The 23775-nt window shown below is 39.8% G+C and overlaps 1 protein-coding gene across 1 annotated transcript; it reads right to left on the reverse strand.

Moving 5' to 3' along the window:
* Positions 1–1497: 1497 nt before the first annotated feature.
* map3k12 (mitogen-activated protein kinase kinase kinase 12) lies at positions 1498–23215 on the reverse strand. The gene is made up of 14 exons (XM_008414196.2): positions 22933–23215; positions 19172–19701; positions 14945–15128; positions 14660–14851; positions 14419–14577; positions 13183–13341; positions 12899–13007; positions 12452–12561; positions 10819–10935; positions 10587–10721; positions 9128–9851; positions 8196–8263; positions 4719–5016; positions 1498–3217 (listed from the first exon to the last, which is right to left on the reverse strand). The coding sequence occupies exons 2-14, from the start codon at positions 19638–19640 to the stop codon at positions 3059–3061; spliced, it is 2883 nt and encodes a 960-aa protein (XP_008412418.1). The 5' UTR covers positions 19641–19701; positions 22933–23215; the 3' UTR covers positions 1498–3058.
* Between the last annotated feature and the right edge of the window lie 560 nt (positions 23216–23775).

Here is a 23775-nt window from a genome sequence, read left to right on the forward strand (position 1 = left end):
TGACTCCCTCTCAAGGTTTTTTAAAGAGGATTGAAGATCTTTGACCTTAATTTGGTACTGTTTGACCTCAGACAACAGCTGAGTCCTGTGGGAACTTCGGGTCTCTACCTCGTTTTTTAACTTTGGGATTTTCAGATTTTCCAGGTATTTGTTCTGCTTGAGAGACCAGTTTAGCTCTTTAGTGAGTGAATCAACTTTATCATTTAAAACCTCAATTTGTTCACGAGCTTTTTCCAAATCATCCTGCATTATGGAGTCCTTAATCAGTATCGCAGTTTTTTCCTTAAGCCTTTGTAAAAAATCCACAACCAATAAAACCAATTCATCCCTAGTCATTAGGCTAATTTGGGACAGTGTTAATGAATCAGTGTTCATTTTGATTGTCCRACTGATGTATCTGAAAAGCTATGAAACAATGCAAAGTTAAATCCAATACGGAAYAACCAACCTCTCTGCTGCTACTTCAAATTTGATTCAGATGCAGGACATTCAAGGCATCTGTTTCTTATGACATCACAACACTTTGACATCATCAAATTCCATCAGTGAAATAATGTAATGTATGCTATGTTGCTAGGCAACAGCAAAGCCAGTTCACTTTCCAACCTCCTGGCTTTTTCTACTTTATTGTACAAACAGCCAAAGGAGTTTAAAATAAACTAATCAATCACCGCTGTGTTCAGGGAGCGCTTATTAATAATCGCAAAATAAATATCAAGCCTGCCAACCTAATATCGTAACRGACTGAATGTTATGGTTTTAACATAATCTAATTTTAAACTCCTGCTCTGCTAGTTATTTTGATAATGGAACGGAAACGCACAGAATTGCGCAACACCTTGCTGAAATAATAATTACTGAGGTTATTTTTGTTGTTGGGTCATTAATTTGAACACGTTTATTGATTTTTTTGTTGTTGATCTTTAACAAAGTTACGAACGTTTTAAGCCAGTCAGAGGAGGACGTGCTGGTCTCAGCATCCTGGCGGCGTTCAGTTTGTCACCCAAAGCCGAGATCGACTCACGGAATTTTATCTTCCATGATCGACATGTTGCACCGCTGCTCTAGCAAAGCACGAACTGTTCAGAAACAATATGAAATGGGAAAAAWGTTATTAMCTGATTAAGTCGTGTTTTAGATTGTTCTTGAAAAACTAATCAGTCATGGCTGATTAGTGGATGAACTCACGGCTGCAGAGTGAACCCACTGATTTTTTACAGCTGACAGCAGCTCCTCTCTCATGCAGTTACTGCGAACCCCCGCTCAATCTTTTAGGGGTACGCAGTACCTTGCCGTACCCCCCTACTTTCACCCCTGGTCAGCCGGCGCAAAAGATTTTAGTTATTATTAGCAGCTAGCATAGTGTGCATTGTAATAGATATTAACGGCAAAGTTTTACAGGAGATAAGAATTGGTAAAAATAAATAAATAAAAAGGCCTTGCCTAAACAAATTAAGTTGTCAGTTGTGATATAAGKAAGGACAAGGCACTGTAATAAAAGGTTTAAATTGTTAGTTTATTAGGACAAACGTACTAATGAACTTAGTTAGCGTTAAATGGTTCAGTTTGCATTGAAAAACTTTAGAGCCAAATAGTAAAGTAAAAGTAAAAATAGGCAAAACTTAAAAATATATGTTCCTGCTTGAACAAATCAGYTTTCGCTTGAGAATGTTATCAGCAAGGACAAAGTGCAAAATTAGAACGTTTATGTTATTTAGTTCAGCAGACCCCCAAAAAATAAGAAAAATCACTTAGCATTAGCAGCTAGCACCAAACGTSTTGYAAAATTAGTGCCAGATTTTACAAGTGAGAAAAGTTGGTGAARTTRAAATGAAAAATAATCAGTTTATCTTTATAAATGTGATGATGGTCACCAAGRACARAGTGCAGTCRTAAGACGGTTTAGGCCTGGTTCCTCAGTTCAGCAGGACCAAAAAACCTAAGTCAGCATTAGCAGCTAGCACAGGTGCATTGGGATTACTAACTTTGAAGAATTGGAGGAAAAAGGAAGATATGTCTGCCGTTCCTAAAATGTTTTAAAGTAATGATATGCAGTTATTTTTTTGTAATTTAGCACACTTTGAATCAGACTTGGGAAAATCWAAAACACAAGATTCTGTGCAGACATTTTATGTTTCTATAACAACGTCAAGTTGAAACTGGTAGAGGTGCATTTTGAGTGAACCCTAAAATCTTCCTTTTTGTTCCTGATTTACTAAACCCAATAAAAACCGTATGCGTGTCGTTAGTTTAAAACTCAGTAAGAGTTCAGAAATAATGTATCACCTACTGAATTCCCTGTTTAAGTGTTTTCATGATGGTTTCACATGTTGTTGTTTTTTTTTTTTTCTTTTGTGATGCCGACATTTATTAAACAAAAAGCAGATAACTAAAGTAAGACTATCAGGATTAAAAAAGTGTAAACTTTCACAAAATAGAAAACAGACACATTCTAACCATAAATTATAAACATGTAGTCATGCATTTGTTCATAGGGCTGCATACAGTTTAATCTTACATTTTATCTTACATATAAAATAAAGTTAGACATTTCTTGTGGTTCTTACTGTATATTTACATTATTTCTCATTAGTATTTGATGCATTAGAGTGTGGAGAGTCATGGAGGATGCTCCCAGAGTGAGGGTTAAAGTGTTTTAAGGACTACTTTAAAGAGTGTAGTATCTTCTTGTGCATGCGTGCACATCTAATAATGGGTTTTTGCTGAAGTGGCGTAGTGCCTAAGGTTAACGTGGTAACTATGTTTCCTAAAAACAACCCTACTTAACGTAAATGACATTTAACTGATGTCACAAGCTGCCAAAATACAGTATCTGATTATATTTGTCGTGTTTACGCCAAACGACCTATGTCATCTGATACAGGTTTACCCGCCAACAAACTTATGAGACACCATAAGCTACTTGTCATTGTCTGAGTGTCGTCGTAGGTGTGGTTCTTCATGGCAACAGAAATGTACTGCACTGACAGATTGGTGTGCGCCTGTGATGGTTGCTCATTGTAGGGTGACCGGAGGTCTTTGTTTTGCGCGTGGTGATCTATGGAGGATGTCCTGTGTGGGGCATCTGTGGAGACCCTTGATTGGGTTGGGATGGCGATACCCACGCTCCGGCACTGGGAGGCCGACTGGGCTCTCCGCTGCCTGACTGGTCCAGCTCAGCGCTGTCGCAGTCAGAATCATCACATAAGGCCCGGTTCTGAAGAAAAAATGAAAAGAAAAACAGTCACATGCAGGATATACGTGGAAAATGATAATCAGTTATTTGAGTTTTTTTACAGTGGTGTGTACACCTTTTTTCTTAAACTGTTTTTCTAATTCAAATCTTCCCAAATTATATGATATCTTGTCTGGATTACACATAATCTCGGTTTATGTGGATTAATTTAGCTAATTTGTTGTTGGGAGGGAACAACAAAAGCTMATTTAACCCTTTCATGCAGGAATTATGATCATTTGTCAGGATATTTCTCCAAATGTTTTCTTTGATTTTCTTAAGACATAAAATAAAATAAAAATGTGTATATATATAATATTTTATTTATCACTACAGAAGGGTACAGTGAATGCGCATATGAAACTGGTGGGTTCGATACCTCAAAAAAGGTTAAGAACCACTGGGTCAAGTGAACAACTTTATCCTTTTTCTGTAAAATACTCTGTGTAATAAGTGGAAACAAGTTTGATCTGAACGCAACCTTAAGCAAAATAGTATCACCTCATGCTGAATTTTAAAGGTAACAGTGTCGCAATGACTCATCCACTATGTTAAAATATTCTCCTGAGAGTAATTGCAAAAACTCTCTAGCTTGGTGGAGTAGATGTTGTTGTTTGTATGCTGAAAATAATAATAATAATAAAAAACTCAATTATGTACTTACGTTTAAAAAAAGAACTAGCAATTAGAGCAAATCAAGTAAACAGTCACTAATTTTATCTTAATATAATCCCAGTTAAATCTACATAAAAATTTATTTGAAAATTAATCAAGTCAAATCATTGCTGTTCTCTTCTGCCAAAATATACATAACGATACAGTAATTTAATGAGCAAAAGAAACAGATGTACATTTTGCTGCATTATGACCAGCTCAGGAGTTTTATTTGGTCTAATAAATAATATTCTTCCTCCTAAGCCAACCCAGTGTAGCTCTGTTCATAGGTTCATGAATGTAGATGGGAGTTTTGATTGTGTATGTTACAAACAGTTTTTTGGCATTCTTTCTTATAAGATCTTTAAAGCATGGGACTGTTTTATAACTTAATCTTGTTTTAAGCTTCTCCAAAACCTTCACCGTAACCTGTCTGTTCACTAATGTTCTCTAAAAACCTACTATACCTCCTCAGAAAAGATGGATTTAAAATATCTGCTATTTTTTTAGTTTTGGCAGTTCGTTGCACTGGATTTTTTTGTGAAGAACACATATATAATTTACTCCTTTCAAAGTCTTTATATGTAAATTATTTGTGACTTTTTTGGTTTGGTCTGTCGTATAAAACAAAATAATGTTTTTGGGTTGTTTTGCTGTAACACAAAATAACAGGTGCCAATGAGATTCTCGCATCTAATTTTAGCAACATATAGTTTTTTCTTTGTTTTTTTTTAATTTTTTTATTTTGAGTTAGTCGTGTTGCTCTTTTCTCTTTTCTGAAAGCACAACACTAACTGACACATGCAAACCTCTGTGGAGTTTCCTTTACCTCATTAGGATTCTGCCCGGTGTCCAGCTGAGCTTTGCTCTGGCCCGGAGCGCCATCCCTCTCCGACAGGCCGTCAGACGCCTGTGCAGGATCGGTGTTGTCTGCCGGGATCTCTGACCCCTGGGAGAGGAGGTCATCGCTGCGGTCATCCAACCTGTCGTCCGTGTTCGTGCTGACGACGTCGGGCGTGCCGCTGTGAGAGTGGTCAGTGGTGTGGCCCTCCTCGCCGTCTGACACCGAGAGGTTTTCTGAGCTGAAGGTGGAAACCGACTGGCACTTGGTGATGCTGGTCGGACGGCTAGAGAGACAAGTAAATAAAAAATTTCAAAAATCCTAAGATTTAATAAATTCCTGTTTCTGAAAACCTAAAAATATGACAGTCTGTCTAAAGAAACCAATGAGATTAGATAAATATTTATTTTATATTTAATGAAATGTAATATTCTATCAAAGTATATTGACTCAGTATTACTTAGTAGTGAGGCAGGTTCACTGCATTTATCGTAACAATAATGTTGACTTTAACATTAAATACACCTTTCTCAACAGGCGAGGGCGCACTTTCTCCGTCTATAATCAGACATTTAAGCAACTTGAAACCATTCATCTCTCCCTGGCACCTCCAGACCCGGGCCCCCATCCGACCCGGGCCCGGGGGCAGCCGCCCCCCCTATAGCTCCGCCCCTGGTTTGAGACAAAGGGTAGATTATAAAATACTTATTTTACTTTCACTTTCTAGTTTTCACTCAAAACTTTTGCTTATATCAACATGTAACAGGGTAATGTTAAACTGTAATTTCAGGGTGTCAAACTCACTTTCATTTTGGCTCACATAAAGATCCTGAATGTCCTCAAAGGGCTGTGTGTGGTAAGATGTATTGATAAAACCTATAAATAAGCTGTTGAAATATTACTAAATTGTTATCTCTGGAGGGGCTGCACAGTGGCGCAGTTGGTAGAGCTGTTGCCTTGCAGCAAGAAGGTTCTGGGTTCAATTCCCGGCCTGGGTTCAATTCCCGGCCAGTTAGTTTGCATGTTCTCCCTGTGCATGCATGGGTTTTCTCCAGGTACTCCGGTTTCCTCCCACAGTCCAAAAACATGACTGTCAGGTTAATTGGCCTCTCTAAATTGTCCCTAGGTGTGAGAGAGTGTGTGTGCATGGTTGTTTGTCCTGTGTGTCTCTGTGTTGCCCTGCGACAGACTGGCRACCTGTCCAGGGTGTACCCCGCCTCTCGCCCAGAACGTTAGCTGGAGATGGGCACCAGCCACCCTCCCAACCCCACCTAGGGACAAGGGTGAAAGAAATTTGATGGACGGATGGATGTTATCTCTGGATAAAATGAGCACTTCCTGAAAGAAAGAATGTTGATCATCCTTTCATACTGATGTAATTTAGCACTATACAGATAAAAGCTTCTTTGATTTTAACAGGCACACAACTATTTCTTTTTTTGTGACCCTCTAGAGCAGTATTTCCCAACGCTGGTCCTCAAGGCACACTGACCTGCATGTTTTAGATGTTCCCCTGCTTCAGCACACATGATTTCAATTGATGACTGATTAACAGGGTTTTGCTGAATTGCAATCATCTGAATGGGATGTGTTGAAGCAGGGGAACATCTAAAACATGAAGGTCAGTGTGCCTTGAGGACCAGGGTTGGGAAACACTGCTCTAGAGTAGCGGTTCTCAACGTGGGCGGTACCGCCCCCCAGTGGGCGTTCAGAGGACGGCAGGGGGCGCTGGCGGACATTTTTACAAAAGGGGGGCGCTGGGATGCTTTTGGTGGGGCGTTTGGTCGAAGGTAAACTTTACACCTTAATTGCACAACAATACCAGTTTAGACTTTGAGCAACTTGGTAAAACTGTATTGTGTAACATTAAATCATGCTTGGCTGCAACTGTATCGATGGCAGCTCTTCTTCTATTCAGTGTTTGTAGCTTCATGGCGCAGCTCTGCATCAGTTCAGCGTTACACCGGCTGATGACGCTGCTGTGATTMACTTTGTCTGGTATTTATGTAGGCTACATATGTTTTGGCAGTTCTGTGATCATGTCAAAGCAGCAATTTATATTAAAAAGTGTTTTATTTCCATTTGAAAGCTGCCCACTTCCATGGAAGGACAACAGAAAATCGCTCTTAATTACTAAAATCACGATACCCTCACTTTGTATGCCTCTGAAAAATGAACCCATTTAAATAAAGAAATCCCTCCATGGGTGATGCCTCGATAGAGAGCGTTCATTTTATAGCGTTAACACGGTGCTGTAAGTGGTCCGGTATGAAACGGGGTGATAGAACAACACAGCACTTTTACATTTCAATAATCAGAATGCAGAAATTGTTTCCGTTGTTTTAAAAGGTTCATGTCAGTCTGTGTTTTCTACATCGACATGTTTCCCGACCGCCCTGCACCTTAGGGAGTTAAAAAAAAACAACAAAACAAAAACGCCGCGCACATTGCGCAAAACTCTGAAACATGAGAAGCGGGCAAAACGTAGCGACGAACTAGATGTGAATTATGGCATAAAAACAGAGAATCCGACGCTGAACAGTGAAAAATTAACACATGATGTGAAACATGACGATTAGGTGGCGCAGCAGGTGATGAGTGAAAATTACTGATGGTCAATAAACGATAAAATAAATCTAGCAACAGGAAAGAAACTAAAGTGGACATAGCAATAAACCGAGAGGATAAAACTAATCAAATGTCAAATGAAACTAAATGAAAATGAATGAAGAACAAAATGCAAGAATAAACTAAGAAACTAAAGTAAATACAGAGGAATAAACTGGTATGGCAAGACYTTTCGAGCAATAATTAATACAGAGACTGTATGGYAAGAATAAACAGACACTATTTCCAGATAAAAGGTAAAATAATATTGTTGAAGTGCCATGGGCAGGGGCGCAACTACACATTATTCAGGTGGATGCGAAAACATAAATCGGCACCCCCCAAGAAGGAGCGTAGAAACATATGCTCGCCTCCCCCCCCCCTCCTCCAGACGCCGATACGTTTAGGGCAAAACTCGCTACATTTACCCCGTTATGTGCGCGAGGTGAAGGAGCATAAGGGGCGCGAAGTGTACGGGAAAACATAATCGGTGCGCCGATTCATAACATCTACAATAATGATAGTAATATTAATAATAAAATAATTGTCAGTGCAAAGTAGCCTACAAATTCTTTGGTGGGGGGCGGTGAGGGACCTGGATTAGGGCTAGGGGGGCGCTGGCCCGAGGTTGAGAAACACTGATCTAGAGTCTAGAAGGCTTCATAAGAAGCTATGGCAGGTCGGATTTGGCCCACGGGCCTTGAGTTTGACACGTGCTGCAAATGAATGAAATAAACAAATAAATTGATTAAAACCTGGGGAAATCATTCTTATTTCTATTAATAAATCTGTGACTTGTCAGAGATGGAGTGTGGCTTGAGGGAATTTTCCAGTGACGAAGGACAGCAAGTTACTCACCGTCTCCGTGGCAACTCAACCTCACTGTCAACTTCACCCTCCTCCTCTTCGGATGACACCCCACGCCTCTGTAGGAAAAAACAGAAAAATGTACAAATCAGAAAACGCTCAGAAGGTATTCGGTGCCGTTTGTCAAGTGACACAGTAAAAAATGAACAGCAGTGATTTGGTTTAATTATAGAGAACTAACGAAATACTTATCTTCCAATTTTATTTCCAAATTAAACATTTCATTTTCAAACTAAATATTGAAGTTGCTAGCTAAATATTTACCTAGTAACTAACAGCTCCTAATTGTGTATTCATTTGATAACTAAATATTCAATTTGCAAACTAAATATTTAGCTCCAAATTAAATATTGGAACGCTGACATTTATGAATGTATGAATAATATGATGAAAACATAACTTTGAAATTTGAACACCGAATTTTTTGTAATAAAATTATTAGGCCTGTGACAATAACAAATGTTTCTGGATGATAAACTGTCCCAGAAATTATTGCGATAAATGATAATATTGTTGTTTTGAGACCATTTTCAAATAATATAATGGTGATGATGGAATAATAATGCAAGGACACATTCTCAAAGGTCAATGAACGTTAAATTCCAATGAATATTTGACTTTGGAACTGGAATAGATTGTAAATATCCAAAATAAATGCACAAAACAACAGAAATAACAAATAAAATAAATTATGAAGTCAAAATAGTCTGTCAAAGAAACGACTGACGTCTTTTTTTCATCCAACTTTTGGTAGAAAGAGAAAAATGATAAATCATGCAAATCTTATCTTAATCTATCAAGGGATTAATTTATTTATTGCGTATTGTGACTGGCCTAGAAATGATTGCTGTTTATTTTTACTTTCCAAACGGCGTCCCATAAGAGGCCTGCTGAGGAACCTGAACATTTAGTCAGACCTCTACCTGCTTGCGTGTGATAGCTGCCCTGTACAAAATGGCTGAAGGTGTCAGGTGCTGAGTCCCGATCCCCCCGGAAGCCCCCCGAGGTATCCTCACGGCGCTGGCTCCTTCATCCTTGTCGTCGCCGTCAAGAGGAAGACGAGGAGATCCCAGCGATCCTCTTCCAGCTGCCCCTCTCCCACATGGCGAATCTGGGCTGCTGGAGAACGGGAACGACGCAGCGTCCTCGCTGGGAGTGTCGCTGCGTGGAGGCGTTTCTGTCAGGTCATCCAGGCCCCCAACCCCGCCCTCTGACCCCCCTAACCCGGCCGAGGCGCTGAGGCTGCCCCCTCTCTCCAGCCCGCTGGCCGAGGGCTCCCTTTTCCTCTGGCCCTCCGCCTCCAGCGTGGTGCAGATGAGGTCTGGGCTGGAGGAGGACAGCTGCCTCTGCTGCTGCTCGTGGCTGAGACCCAGCAGGGCCGCCGCCGGCTCCAGGAGCTGCTTGGAGTTGTTGGTGGCGGCAGCATTGTTAGCCTGCGCTGACGTCTCCCTGTTGGAGGAGGACTGGTTTGCTTTGAGACCAGCTAGGTCCCCGCTGCTGCCCTTACCGGGCTTGCGATGGCGGGTTTTTACTCTCCGACACCGGCTGGGAGAAGTGGAGCTCCTGTTGGGGCAGGCGGGGATCGTGACTTGCATCACAGAGGATTCCATTTTGGGAAGGATTACCTCAGACTTCAGGATGTCTGGCCTAAAAAGGGGACAGAGAATCGTCAGCAGTTTCCTTCTTTCAGCCACATTAATATTTATTTATTTCAAAATAGGGCTGGACTATATGGCTGAAAAGTATCATGATATCAGCATTTCGTATCAGTCAGTATCGATTATTATTGATTAGTTTTGTATTTAAATAAGTGAAATATTGACAATCTAGTGACGTAACCATTCCTGATTTATAAGCTGGCGTATTAGGGCTATTTTAGATAGTAAAAAAAGGAGTACATTTCCGACAAAAAACAAGGAAATTTTAGGACTTGAAAAGTCAAATATTGGCTAAAAAAACCTCAGAAGTTTTTAGATGAATCTCCTAAATTTTCTTGAAAAAAAATAGTTTGAAAAGTCAAAAATTTACTAGAAAAAACAAGGAAATTTTGAGATTAATACCAGAAATTTTCTAGAAAAAAACAACAAAAAATTTCAGTTTGAAAAGTCAAAAATTTGCTAGAATAAAACTGGGAAATTTTGAGATTAATACCAGAACTTTTCTAACAAAAGGCAAAAAAATTGCTCGAAGAAACTCCGAATTATCACATCATTCCTGGTTCTGCCTACATCCCCCAGAATGCTGTGCGCTTCTGGATCTGAATCTGAATTACTGAAACTTTTATCAGTCGTATCATCTATTGATAATGATCATGTGTCCGTTGTGCCCTATTTCAGAACTACTCTGTTGTCAAATGCAGGCACAAGCAGAGAAACGTCGTACCTCTTTCCGGAGGGCAGTTTCTGTGGGACATTTCTTTTTTTGATGAGCTTGTCCATGGAGTTGGAAGAGCTGCTCTGTCGTGAGCTGTGGTGCTTGAACAAACCCGGATACTTTTTATCCAAAGACTGCTCTCTCCTGAAAGGAAATTATCAATTCAAACCAAAATACCCGAGGCATATTATTTTTTTAACATCGCTGGTATTTAAACATGCCTCAATAAATGTATTTGTACCTCTGCAATTCTTTCTCTTTAAGCTCCAGCTGCAGCATCACAGCACTGAGCTCCATGTAAAGGTTATTGGCCCTCTCTAGTTTTCTCTCATAGTGTTCACGAATGTCCAAAGCATGCCTGAAAAAAAAGGAAGAAGTGGTTCTTGTCATTGTGAATGTACATGAGAGAATCCAGACCCTCTTCAACAGTCGTGCACTCAAGGCACTTATACCATCTGCAGGGACAGACAAAGGAAGGGCATCAAAAAGTGGTGAACGGAGGAAAATGGCTTCATGCAAAAAATATCCACTTCCTTGATTTATTTTTTCTTTTTTACAACTTGTCAAGTTTACAATCCTAAAATGCATTTTATTATTTTGCAAATAAAAATCTGAAAAGAGAAACGTGCTTTTCTAGACGATTTTTTCAATAAAACATTAAATTAATACTTTAATTAGGTAATGTAACACAAACTGTACGTTGGAAAGGCAGTTTTATTATTAATTTGTGTTGACAGTAAAGTCGCTACCTCCAAAAGCCTGAGAGAGCTCAGCAGATAGAAAATAGCATTAGAACAACAAAGTTTTCTACAAGAAAAGTTCTTCTTCTGTTTCTTGTTCTTCTGCTTCTTCTTCTTCACAATTTTGTTCGCTAATATTGTCTAACAAACATCTGAGACTTTCACAAAACAGCTGGACTGATACTGAGATTAAACTGCACACAGGTGGATGCCATTTATTAAGTGAGTGACTTGCTCAGATGTCTGATTGCTCTTGATTTTATACCTCAAAGGTACAATAATAAAGAGGGATAGATACAAATGCATAATTCACTTTTTTGATTGTTTAAAAAAGTAAATAAAGACATATTTCTGTCTTTATATCACTTTAGGGCTGAAACAATTAATCGGATTAATTGTGATGAATTAATTATTGAAATGATCAACTAATTTAGTAATCAATGAATCATTAACTGGAGTATGTAGACTAAAAAAAGGTCATTTGCTAAAAAAAAATTACATACTCAGAGCAGTAATTAAGCTGAAACTAAACAAATATTACACATTTTGGAGTTAAGATAAAAAAACAAAAAACTTTGTCTGTAAAAATGTTCTATCCAGAACCCGATTCAAATTCTTTTTTAAAAAAATCAAATAAAATCTCCTATTAAACACCTTCTGTGTTATTAATCAGTTAATCCAAAAAATAATTAGAGAGATTAGCCCTACTCTGCATTGATGCTTAGTCAAGCAGAAAGGACTGAGCTTTTCACATGTTGAGGTTTGATGCATTTTTAGCTGCAGATAGAAAGGGATGCTTTGTTATTGCATTTTAGGCAACAAAGTCTATATTTTCTTATTTAATAAAGGAATTGATTAGAACTTTGATTTAGTTCTAACACTTCATAAAAATGTTTAGGTGGTTAAATTATTTCTTTTTCATCTGATTAATCGTCAGAATAATCAAACTACTAAATTAATAATTACTTTGTAACCACGCACTACCTTCAGTTTGTCTACCATGTAAGTCTGAAGTTTGCAGGCGTAACGTAACAAAGAGTGCAAAAGTTCACAGGACTGTACATTTACGTGTATATTTTGGCAGAGTGTGAGCTCTTAAGATAAAATCTATGAATATACATGAGACAAACAAACCTAAGCTCCTCCCTGCGGCGGTTAATCAGTTCCTCGTCGAGCCGATGAAGACAAGTGCCCTCAGATTTAATCTTCTCAAAGTGCTGTTTCACCTCCTCTCTCCATTCAGCCTGATGAGAGCACATTTCTGTTCACCAACTCTGCACCGCGCACACTGCCTCTCTTGTGTGGCATTTCATTTAGCTGATTACTTTGTGAGCCTGAGTATGTGTGTGTGTGCGTGTGCGTGTGTCTGCTTGTGTACATCAATATGCAGTGGTATGTACAAATTATCAAGTATTTTGCAGTCAACCAAAACAATAAATTGTTCAATTGAAACATTAAAAGCCCAAAATTGATACTACTTACATCCTTATAATCAGTCTGTGTAAACTTTTGCCTGGAGAAGTACATGAACACACACTAAAATCAATAAAAAGCAGATAATAAAAGTGAAAGCAGCCATACCTGAGACTTAAAGTACGTTTCCTGTGGGGTGGAGAGAACATCAGCTGAGGCTATATCCAGATGAAGGAGGATCTGTCGGAAAGAGGGCCTATTTCTGGGCTTACAGTTCCTGCATACCCAAAACAGGAAACACAGCTGTGTACACGGCCCATGCACAGTAAAATCAATAAAGTCCTCAAAACTGCACACTAACGCCTCCCTGTGCAGCCACTCTCAGAGCCTGGCTCCACAGCCCTCATCATTAAAATCATCTGCACTGCTATTCATATCCAGGCTGTGCTCACCAGCACTGTCTGAGGAGGATCTTGAAGCCGTCAGGGCAGCTCTCAGGGACAGGCAGCTGCAGGCTGTTGTTTCCCACGCCCCAGATGATGGCAGAAGAGTCGACATCTTTGTAGGGAATCTCCCCAGTTAGCATCTCCCACAGCACCACTCCGAAGGACCTTGAACCGAGATGTAAGTGTTTTTACAGAAAGCACAAGACAGTTTAGGTAGTGAGAGTTAAAAAAAAAATTAAAATCAAGCTTGTCTGCCTTCTACGCAAATACTCTGCTCCATCAGAACCAACCAATCAATGCTCATGTACATGCTGCTCTGCTATGCTACAGCAGAGGGTGCCACGGCTGCTCAGGCTAGTCAGCATGGCCACAGAAGAAGCCATATAAACAGTTTTCTTGTTGTTTCTCTACCATTAGCAGAGAAACATTGAGCAGCATATACACAAGCTTTACTGACATCGCTAAGACCCTCCTCCATGGCTCTGATTGGTTGTTTTTGACATTTCTTCAGAGGGCAATAGTAGCCCTGGGAGGAGGTGAAGAAGCTCACACTTTTCACAAATGATTGGTCTCATATTAATGACATAATGCTAATTTTAACAAATATGTCAAAAGCATATTTTTGTAAAAGTCATCGCAGTGGCTAGGCGATATGCCTTAAGAAGCTATTACGATATAAGCATTTAATATCAGTCAGTATTGATAATTGTTGGCATAAATAATGATTAGTTTTCTTGTTTTAAATATCTGAAATTCTGTCCAACTGGTACAGGGACCTTTTCTGATTTATCCACAGTTTTCATTCCACAATATTGTTTTTTTTGTTTTTTGTTTTGTTTTTCCATTTTTAAGCAGTTATGATGCACGTTGGCAAAACTTGAAACCGCTGCTGCGGCATGTTACTCAACACTTTGTTGCTAGGTAACTAAGGAATAAGTGAGTTGCTAGGTAACCACAGAGTGAGTTATGTAGTTGATTCCACCAACCTTGCTAAGCTAGCGGTGAGAGGTTGAGCGGCTAAAGCCTTTCCTCTGCCTACATTCCCCATGATGCTGTGCGGTTCTGGATCAGAGTTCAGTAAATATTCTATATGTTGAATATCAGACATATTATCCATTGATATTGATTATGTGTATCAGGATATTGTTATTGATTTGTTGTCCAGCCCTAACTACAGCGTTACACTGCTGTAGTAAATAATAATTTTAAAAAAAGAACAAGTAAAAAGTTCACCATTCGTACCAAATATCCACTTTTTCTGACACTGGTTCGTTCCGAATGACTTCAGGAGCCATCCAGGCTACAGTGCCGGCGAATGACATCTTGGTGCTCTTGTCATTGAGCTCCTTCGAGGTGCCAAAGTCAGAAATCTTCACCATGTCGTCATGTGTGATCAGCATGCTAAAAACGACATGAAAACAATCAGCTGTGAGACGTTCTCCCAAAAAGACATTTTCTTCAGGCTGACGGATCCCAGTCTTACTTTGGAGATTTCAGGTCTCGGTGTATGATTTTGTGGAGGTGTAAGTAGTTCATGCCGCCTGCGATGCCCATGGACCAGTCAACCAGGAGGGAGGGGGTGATTTTACGGCCCGCTCTCAGCACCTCATACAGCTGGCCTTGAGCGCAGTACTCCATCAGGATACAATAACACGGAGCCTGGGTGCACACACCTCTGGAAGGAAGAAGGTCATTCAGATAGTAAAGAAAAGGGAAGAACAATCAGGGGGAAATGACTGAAAGGTTGTCACAGCGACTGCTTCCTCACTTGAAAGTGATGATATTTGGGTGCTTGAGTTTGCGCAGGTGTTTGATCTCGGTCTCTTTTATGTCCCGCACTTTCTTTACAGCCACTTCTTCTCCGTGCAGCTTCCCGAGGAAGACGGCCCCCTGCGCCCCGCTGCCCACCCACTGCAGGTCAGAAATTTCCTCAAAAGGAACCTCCCAGGACTCTAAACACCAACCAGCGAAAACTCAAACTCAGAATTAAACATGAAACCGTATAATGCTCCACAGAATATCAGTATTTTGTGATGTTTTTGTGGTAATTACTAGTAGTTTGTTAGCAAAGAAGTCATACAACGGGAGCTTTTTCAGATTTTATCACTATACAACCTCAAATCTAATCATGTTTTATTGGTGTTTCATGTAATAGTTCAAAGCAAAGTTGCCAAAACTTACGAGGTTCAAGGTGTGACATTATTTTAAAAATAATGTGTCTTTAACCTCCTTTTTTCTGTTATCCCTAAATAAATTGCAGTGCATCTTACAGGTTATTTTAATTATATTAAATCTCAGTATAAATGCACCTATTCTATCAGTAGTTTGTTAGAGAGCATTAGTAAACAAATAATATCCTTAATACCAATGAAAACACTAGATAAGTAATCCACAAATTTAAAAAGTATGGCAAGCAGAACCCACAGTGACTCTGGAAGAAATGCAGATAATCTGTTGAAAGGACAAGGATTATTTATCCACTCAAAAAATATGGGCTTTATCAGAAAGTGGTTAAAATAAAGTCATTTTGAAAAGAAAAAACATAAAATGCTCCACTTACAAGAAGTCCCATGTAAATAATGTGGGAAAAGATCAGATAATACTTAAATTGACACTTAACTATATGAAATTAATACAAACGATCACACTTAACACGCCATCCTCATGGTGACACACGGTGTGATCATACTGCATCACATCAAACATACAGCAAGAGCTACAGGGAAGTGGTTTATATCAAGACATATTCACGTGTCAGAATGACTTAGTCAGTGTCCAGATTGAAATTCAATTGAGAATTTCTGCTTTGCAAAGTACATTTGTACATTTGGCTCCACCAGATGTACAAATCTGGTGGAGCCAAACCCTAAAAGGCTGCAGCTGTGACTGCAGTGAAAGGTGCTTATGTAAGATAATGGCTCAGGCTGGCTCTATATGTACAGCACCTCACTTTTTTGGGGAGTTTTTCTTTCTTTAGAAAATTGTGAAAACCCCAAGTCATCTTCCTTTCACTTTACAATAATGCACTTCCTGTCTGATACAATCCCAGTAAACTACAGTAAAGCAAAATGGAAGCAAAATGACAAAATGTGAAAAGGCGTCTGAACCCTTTTTCAAGGCACTGATAGATAAGCTTGCCAGCATGTAGGAGGTGGAGAGCGTTAGCAAATACCAGGCATGTGTTTGTATCTACATGGCTCAGAAGGACAATCACCATCAACTTCAATGGTCAAACAAGAGGCTCATCAGCACATTATCAAGCAAACCATTGCATTCGCGTCCATAGATAAGAAAAACACAGAGGAAAGAAACCCAACAATCCACTCATAGTTTAATCTGTCTGTCGTCTATCAAACTGACATTGCTTAAATGGCTGTGAAGGCTTGGTCGCTAAAGACAGACAAGCCTGGGAGAGTAAAAGAGACACACAAATCAATTCTTCATGATGTCCACTGAAGGGTTGAGATCTCTTGGGAGCAGCAGCTGTGGAGGATGATGATGCACAGGATGCCCGCCCCCCACCCCCACCCGTTTCCCTCTCCCCACCTGACCAGCTGTGACGTTCACTGAACTGGGCTGACGGTACTGAAAACACAGATGGACGAGGTAACACTCAGTAAGCACCGAAAGTAATGAGTAATGTTAGTTTTCTAATAGAATAAATATAATAAAGTGGTGTTCTAATTATAGCTTCAGATTCAGTGGCTTGGATTTATCTTCTGCCACGTTTTGCTTTATTCAGGGCTTCAGACGTAACAGCAGTGGTAAATTTTTAAAAAATATATCAAAGACTTGAATGTAAAAAACAGTAACTAGTCTTCTTGTTGCTTAATTTAATTGTGTGAGCTCCAGCTAAATTAAATGACAACTGCTAACAATCTTTATGTTCGTCTACAGAGGTGGAGATTTAAATTGCATACTTTATTTATTCCGTCTACACATTACATGTTCAATTTCAGAGTGCAGAATAGTGCACAGAAATACATCAAGTTTGGACTCTACTGAGACATCTTTGAGGTCTAACAATGCGGGTAGGCTTAAAAAATCTCTAAGAGCTTTGAAAAGATATTTGCTACCTTAGAGATTTCTTCTGTTTTTACTTTAGATCATAATTTAATATCTCATATAATCAAATACATTTTTAATACCAGACAAATATGACTTAATTAAGCCCTTTTCAAATCATTTATTAAAGAGGAAAATAAGTCAGTATAAAGCAGTAGTTGCCCCCTAAACTTAATGCTTAACAGTTTCTGATAATCATCAGGGAGTCATTTACAACTCTGGCCTCCGCTTCAAAACTTAAAAAGTCGCTGTTTGACTTAGCTCTATTGATGGTTTTTATGCATGAATGGCTGCTAAAAGTAATGGGTCCAGACTTTGACTAGGCCATACATTTTTGAGCCAAAGGGCGGTGGACTTGCTTTGGATCATCGTACTGTTGCAGAACCTAGAATTATAAAGTCACAAACTGATGGACAGACTTCATGATTTAGAGCTAAAGAGTAAAATTCATCGTTTCATAGCGAGTTGTCCAGGTCCTGGAACAGTACATCAGCCCCACAGCATCACACTGCCACTGCTATGTTTGACTGTCAGATCTTTTTCTGAAATGCTTTAAGTTTGGAAACAATTTTCACTTTTTCTAATTCAGCCATCTCAATCAAAAGGATTTGTTGTAAATGTAACCAGTTTGGATCTCTCCTGTGGACTATATTTTTTCCCCTTTTCTTTCTAGATGTTAGCATGGACTCTGCCTTTGACTGAAAAAACACCTGCAGTGTTTTAGATGTTGTCTGGGTTCTTTCTGATCTCCTGGATGAGTCATTCATGAGCTATTTTGGTAGGTTGGCCACACCTGGGAAGGTTCACCGCTGGTCCATATTTTCTCCATGTGTGGATAAAGACTCTCACTGTGGTTCGCTGAAGCGCCAAAGCCTTAAAAATGCCTTTGTACACCTATTTTGACTGATAGATATCAGTTTGTTGTTGAATTATTTAAGGTGGAGCTGCTTGATTGTGACAGATTTGTCCTATTTTAAGGATTTCTTATATTTTTAGATCTGCCAGCAATCAGGTTTGTGTGTAGAGAGCGAAATTGAACTTAAGAATTTGAACAATCACAGTTAATTCATGAAAACAGAAAAAAAATTCATGGCACTTTTGATTGTTTGTAGGATCTCAACAAGAATTAGGCTTTAACAGAAACTTTTTCTTTTGCTAGTTTGAATTGTCGTTAATCTCTAAAGTAATCCGGAATCAGTCAGTACTCTAAGTATTGGCTAATGTGTTTAGCCTTGACCTATATTTTCATTCATTTGAATGATTATGCGTTCATAAAAGAATGTGAAACCAGCACCAGTCGTGGAAGCATTTTGTCTAAATGTATATTTTTCCAACATGTTTGATTCTCCCTCGCCACAGACCACTTCCTGCTTTTGGAGCGGTCTCCGGTCCTCTTAGCATTCACACATTCAAACTGTGCCAGAGTTCAACTCAGTCGAAGTTTTTAGGCAGACCAGAGTTTGCTTTTTTGGTCTGCGCGTTCATACCCCGCTCTTTCCAGGCAAACAAACTGCCTGCGTTGATTAAAAGGCTGGTGTGAAGTCACCCTTAGATTTCTTTGTTTTTGTTTGTTTTTACTTAGCTAAATAAATCTCATATGTATTAACAATAAATTTTGTTTGATTACCCTAATTTTCTGTGCCAAATGATTTATCTATTAGTCCTTCCACTTTGGTTGAAATGTAATCATTCTAGATATGATGATAAATATGTCTACTCCTGATAAATGTACAGTATATATAAATTAGCCATGTCCAAAGGCAAGAAAATTATTCAGACTTCGGATTGATCTTTGGATAACGAGGCTGAATCTGACAGTTATTGAAATAGTTTGTTGTAGCTTCTTCATCCTGCAGCTGAATTTAATGCACAGCACAACAAAATAACGTGTAATAAACACAGAGGCCGACAGAGAACAAGCGAGTCATACCTTCCTGGTTATGTTTGTGTTCAGTGGAGTAAGCTTTTCCAATCATGGTCCAGACTGGTTTCAGGCAGCCAAATAGTCCCTCCAAAAATCCTCCACTGCCTGACTGGAGCCTATTGTTCTCCGACTGGCTCCGGACAGCTCCAGCCTCCGGACTGTGGCCCGCCTCAGCCCCGCCGCTGCCGCCACACTGGCAGGCCTCATGTTCATGGAGTTTTAGCACGCTGTTGTCGAAGTGGGCTGTGCATCCATCGCTGGGGCTCGGGCTGCTGCCGCCTGGCGCCCCGTGCACGGTGGGTTCAATGGACAGTACGTTACGAAGCACACACTGTGTGGGGGTTAGGTCCGTCTCGGGGGTGCAGGCAGGGGTGTCTCCATCGAGTCTCCGATAGGGGGGTTCTGAAATGGGGGTGCTGAAGCCTGACAGGGAAGGGGAAGGGGCGCGGGGCTCATGGATACAGGTCCCACTCATCAGGGGTTTCCCCAACACTGCAGGTTACGGAGGATGGAGGAGCAACAGGTGAGAAAAAAGCCTAGACGGGAAAAACAAATACATGAAAATGTGCTTTTTGGCTTATCTAGTTGTTCTCTCCAGAAAATTGGACCACAAAAATCACAAAAATATCTATCCACTAGAGATATTTTTTTTTTTTACCCGCTGATAAATAACACTGCTGGATAATGAAGTATGGATTTCAACTGCAGGATTTCACAAAGAATATACTTTTTCTTAAAATGTGCATTGACAGAAAAACAGCTCCTTCTGCTTGGTGTGTATTTGTGTTGCTGACACCACAAGACGCACAAGATCTGAGCTTTTCAGCTGGCATGGTAAACATTTTGGCAGACAAACGACTTTTCACAGATTCTGAAACAGATTTAAGTTCTGCTTCAGTTGCAAGAGGTTCAACCTTACATGTTTGTGGCAGAATTTGACACTGATGACTCCCAATTCCCACGATGAAGTCTCAATAAAGTAAACTGTCTTCAAGACTAACTGGTACAAATCTGTTGTTTAGCTTATCTGTTTGGTGTTAACCCCTCAACATGATCCCCTCATACACATTTTTCATCAATAAACATATAAAAGATTACGCAGTATATGTTGAAATGTGGCCAAAACATGAAATATAATTGAATAGGAAAGCAAAACCTGTATTTATTTAGGATAATTTCAGTACAGGTCCTATGGGCTAAATAAATCAAATTTTCAACATGTTTTTCTTTGCTAATTTAAAGATGATTGGTTAACTTTAACTAGCAATAAAACAGACAATAAACTAACATCCAGTGTTTGAAATGAAAAGTCTGTCATTTTCACTGAAGCAGTTCTCAAAAAAATACTTATATAAAGTATGTTTTTTTGGTAACAATCTGGAATGAAATGATACCAGAGCTCCACTGACAGTGATTTCTGTTCTAGTCCTGTCGGATTCTCTCTGCAAACACTTAACACATATTTCACCATTTCCAAATTTTTCCCAACAAAAAAGCATAAATTACAAATCAAAACCTTGCACCTTGTGCAATGCAAAGGGTTATTTATCTTTCCAGCAACATAAGCTTGTTGCTGGAAAGATAAATAAAATTTTGACAAAATAAATATTTACAACTAAACTAAAAAAAAAACTGAACAAAATAAATCTGGGCATCCCGTCATGTTACACAAGTGAGAAACTACATATAAAGTAACTTACAGAACAGTCCAGAGGCTTTACGTTTTTGGAGCTGTCCGGTGCTGAATTGACTGCCTTTGTCTGTTGAAGCTGACACTAACTTTTCTTCCTGAAAATATTAAATTATTGACCTGAGCACAACCAAACTCTATCAGAATAAACAAAACATGTGGCCAAGTTTATGAATGAAACATTTGAATTGTTAATATTTAGCAGTAAAATTTCAGAATGAGGAATTTCACTAAAATGTGGGAAAACAACAAGAACAACTAAATGTTTGAAATGTGTGTTGTTTTTTTTAGAATGATTTGTTTTAAATTGAATTACAAAACATATAGCTACACATATACAAAACATCTGTGAAATTATAATCTAAAGGTAACAAACTATATTTAAAGTGAGTTACTGACATGTTGAAGCGTCCAGGAAAAAAAATGGCAGCTTCACTATGAGTGTCATATAAAATTTTCACTGTCTTTACTTCCCTAAATCATTCACCATAAAAAAAGTATTCGCAACTATTGAACTTTTTCACATTTTGTCAGATTATAACCTCAATATTCTGTGTATTTTGTGAGATTTTTACAACAAAAGAAAGTGTGTAACTGTGAAGGGAAAAAAGGGGGACACAGTTTGGATTTTTAAAACAAATAAAAACACGTGGTGTGTAAAACCCTCCATCTGAATATGGAGCCTGGGTTGGCAACTGCAAGCCAACCCAGACAAGACCATCCACTAAAACAAGCTCCCATAGGGCTCATGGTGACTCTGAAGGAGCTGGATAGATCCACAGCTCAGGGTGGAGAATCTACTGAATACCTATTGATTGTGTCTGTATGAAAGAGTGGCAGGTTGCTTTTAAAAATGCCGTAAGAAGTTGTGTTTGCCATTAGTCCTGTAAGAAACACAGCCAACAGTGACTCAGGTTCAATGAGACCTAATGTAACTTTTTGGCAAACATACAAATGTAGTGTGTGTGTTACTGAAAATAATAAGTCTGAAAACACCATTACCTTGTGGAAACAAGGTGTTGGTAGCATCATGCTGTGTGCTGCAACAAACAATGACCCAGTTCATGCAGCTGGAGCTGAAACCTAACGGTTCAGATGTGTTAGAAAGGGTCAAGTTAAATTCAGTTTGGAAGCTGTGGCAAAAAAAAAAGGTCAATTTCATCAAATCCACGTAAACCAATTAAAGTGTTTGTTTGTAGCATGAAAAATACATGAAATTTTTAAGGGGCATAGTCACTTTTTCAAGGCAATGTAGCGAATCCTCATGTCTGTCTGTGAATGGGAAACCAGGACGGCCCAGAGGAGTCATCGCCAGAGGAAATGGGCTTTATGAATGAACCCACCAGTGGACGTGGAGGTTCTTACACTCTTCAACACACCTGCTGGTCACCTGCCCTTTCAAACTGCACCAGTGTGTGACAGCCACGACCAAGAGCAATGCACCCCAGTGAAGACCCATTGTGTGCGCTGGAGAATTGCATAACCACCACAGTGCGTATGTACGAGCCGCGCATTGGCGGGGAAAGGCATGTGTGAGAGCGAAAGCACATGTCGCAGAAAGCACATACCGTCCAACAGCTCGGCGCCTTCTACTGCACCACTGCATGAGAGTGAAATGAGAGCGCGAAAACAAATGTGTCGGGTAATAAACATCCAACGGGCCTGTGCGAGGCAGGAGTACACACGCGCACCCACACGCACGCACTTCACGCAGGAAGATCAATCTTTAAATAACCGAGGATGTGATGATGACACTCAACAGCATCATAGCCGACGTGCATGAATTGCGAGCCTACTATGGTCCATGCCAAGTGAGACTGCCGCAGCGACTCTATACGCGGACCCAGCGTTGGCACCAACACTCTCCATATATTTCGCAATGTGCGCTTTCTGTGTGCACAAGTATGATGTTTGTAGCCCTCATCGACGATCAGTCGCTTCTTTGAGGCATCAGTTCTGTTGGTGCAGTGTGAGCGGCGTGAAGCCACCGCACCGTTAAAAACCTGCCGAAACCGTCCCCGTGACGCCGATTACTCATTCAATCGGCAATTAACCGGATGGCATGACATTCCCATACCTTTCTTGCCTTGGTTGATGTCGGGTTGTCAAGTGAGAGGGTGGGCTCGTCTTTGTATTTGTCCGCCTCAGTGAGCTGGTTGTTGTTTTCCTCCGTTCCGGGCAAGCCTCTCCGGTTCCCAGCGACTATTTCCCACGAGTTGTTCCACGTTACTGGGACGGATCCCAGCGGGTAAACGGTGTTATCAATAACCGGGGACCCATGCAACGTGAGGCGCGCTGGGTTTTTTAGGGGGGAAGAGGGGGGTGGGGAGGGAGCTGTCTCCTTCCCAGTGCTGAATTGACGTCACGGAAGTTAGTGCTGCGCCGCAAGGGGGCGTCGGGAGCCAAAACACAAAAGAGTCCGTACAGGGATTTATTTTTCTTTTCTTTTAACCACAAAATGTGACAAATAGTCAGCATTCCCTCCGTTGATTTTTTTTTTTAAAGCTTCAGCTGATGGTTCGAGGTTAGGAGCATGCGCACTGAAGCTGCCGCCGCCTTTGAGGCTGCTGATGTGCCCTCCAGCAAGACACACTTTAAACTCCCTGCCGGCCACAGAGATGCTGGTGCTCCACCAATTATCATTTCTGCCTCCATCGATGAGGAGGAAAACTGCATCATTATCTCCATGTAAATAAGATGGACAAACACTTGAGATGTGGAAAACTTTTAACAATGCCACACAGCAAAATTATGAAAATCTACAAAAGAAGACTCAGCTCAAACGCATTATACATGAAGAATTCAACAAAAACAAAATATTAAAAGAAATAAAGCTAAAAACAAAATTACACGCACCCAGCAAAATATAATTATAAAAATCAAAAAGTAAAAAAATTGATTAGATTAAAAAAAAGAAGAT

This window comes from Poecilia reticulata, linkage group LG7, assembly GCF_000633615.1.
Source record: "Poecilia reticulata strain Guanapo linkage group LG7, Guppy_female_1.0+MT, whole genome shotgun sequence".
Classification (NCBI taxonomy): Eukaryota; Metazoa; Chordata; class Actinopteri; order Cyprinodontiformes; family Poeciliidae; genus Poecilia; species Poecilia reticulata.

Excerpts from the sequence above, each read along its gene's own strand:
- map3k12 (XM_008414196.2), bottom strand. The coding sequence starts at position 19,640 with ATGAGTGGGACCTGTATCCATGAGCCCCGCGCCCCTTCCCCTTCCCTG. Across the intron at positions 13,342-14,418 it reads TCAGAAAAAGTGGATATTTG|GTCCTTCGGAGTGGTGCTGT; the intron begins GTACGAATGGTG and ends TCTCGGTTCAAG. Across the intron at positions 13,008-13,182 it reads ATCCTCCTCAGACAGTGCTG|GAACTGTAAGCCCAGAAATA; the intron begins GTGAGCACAGCC and ends TTGGGTATGCAG.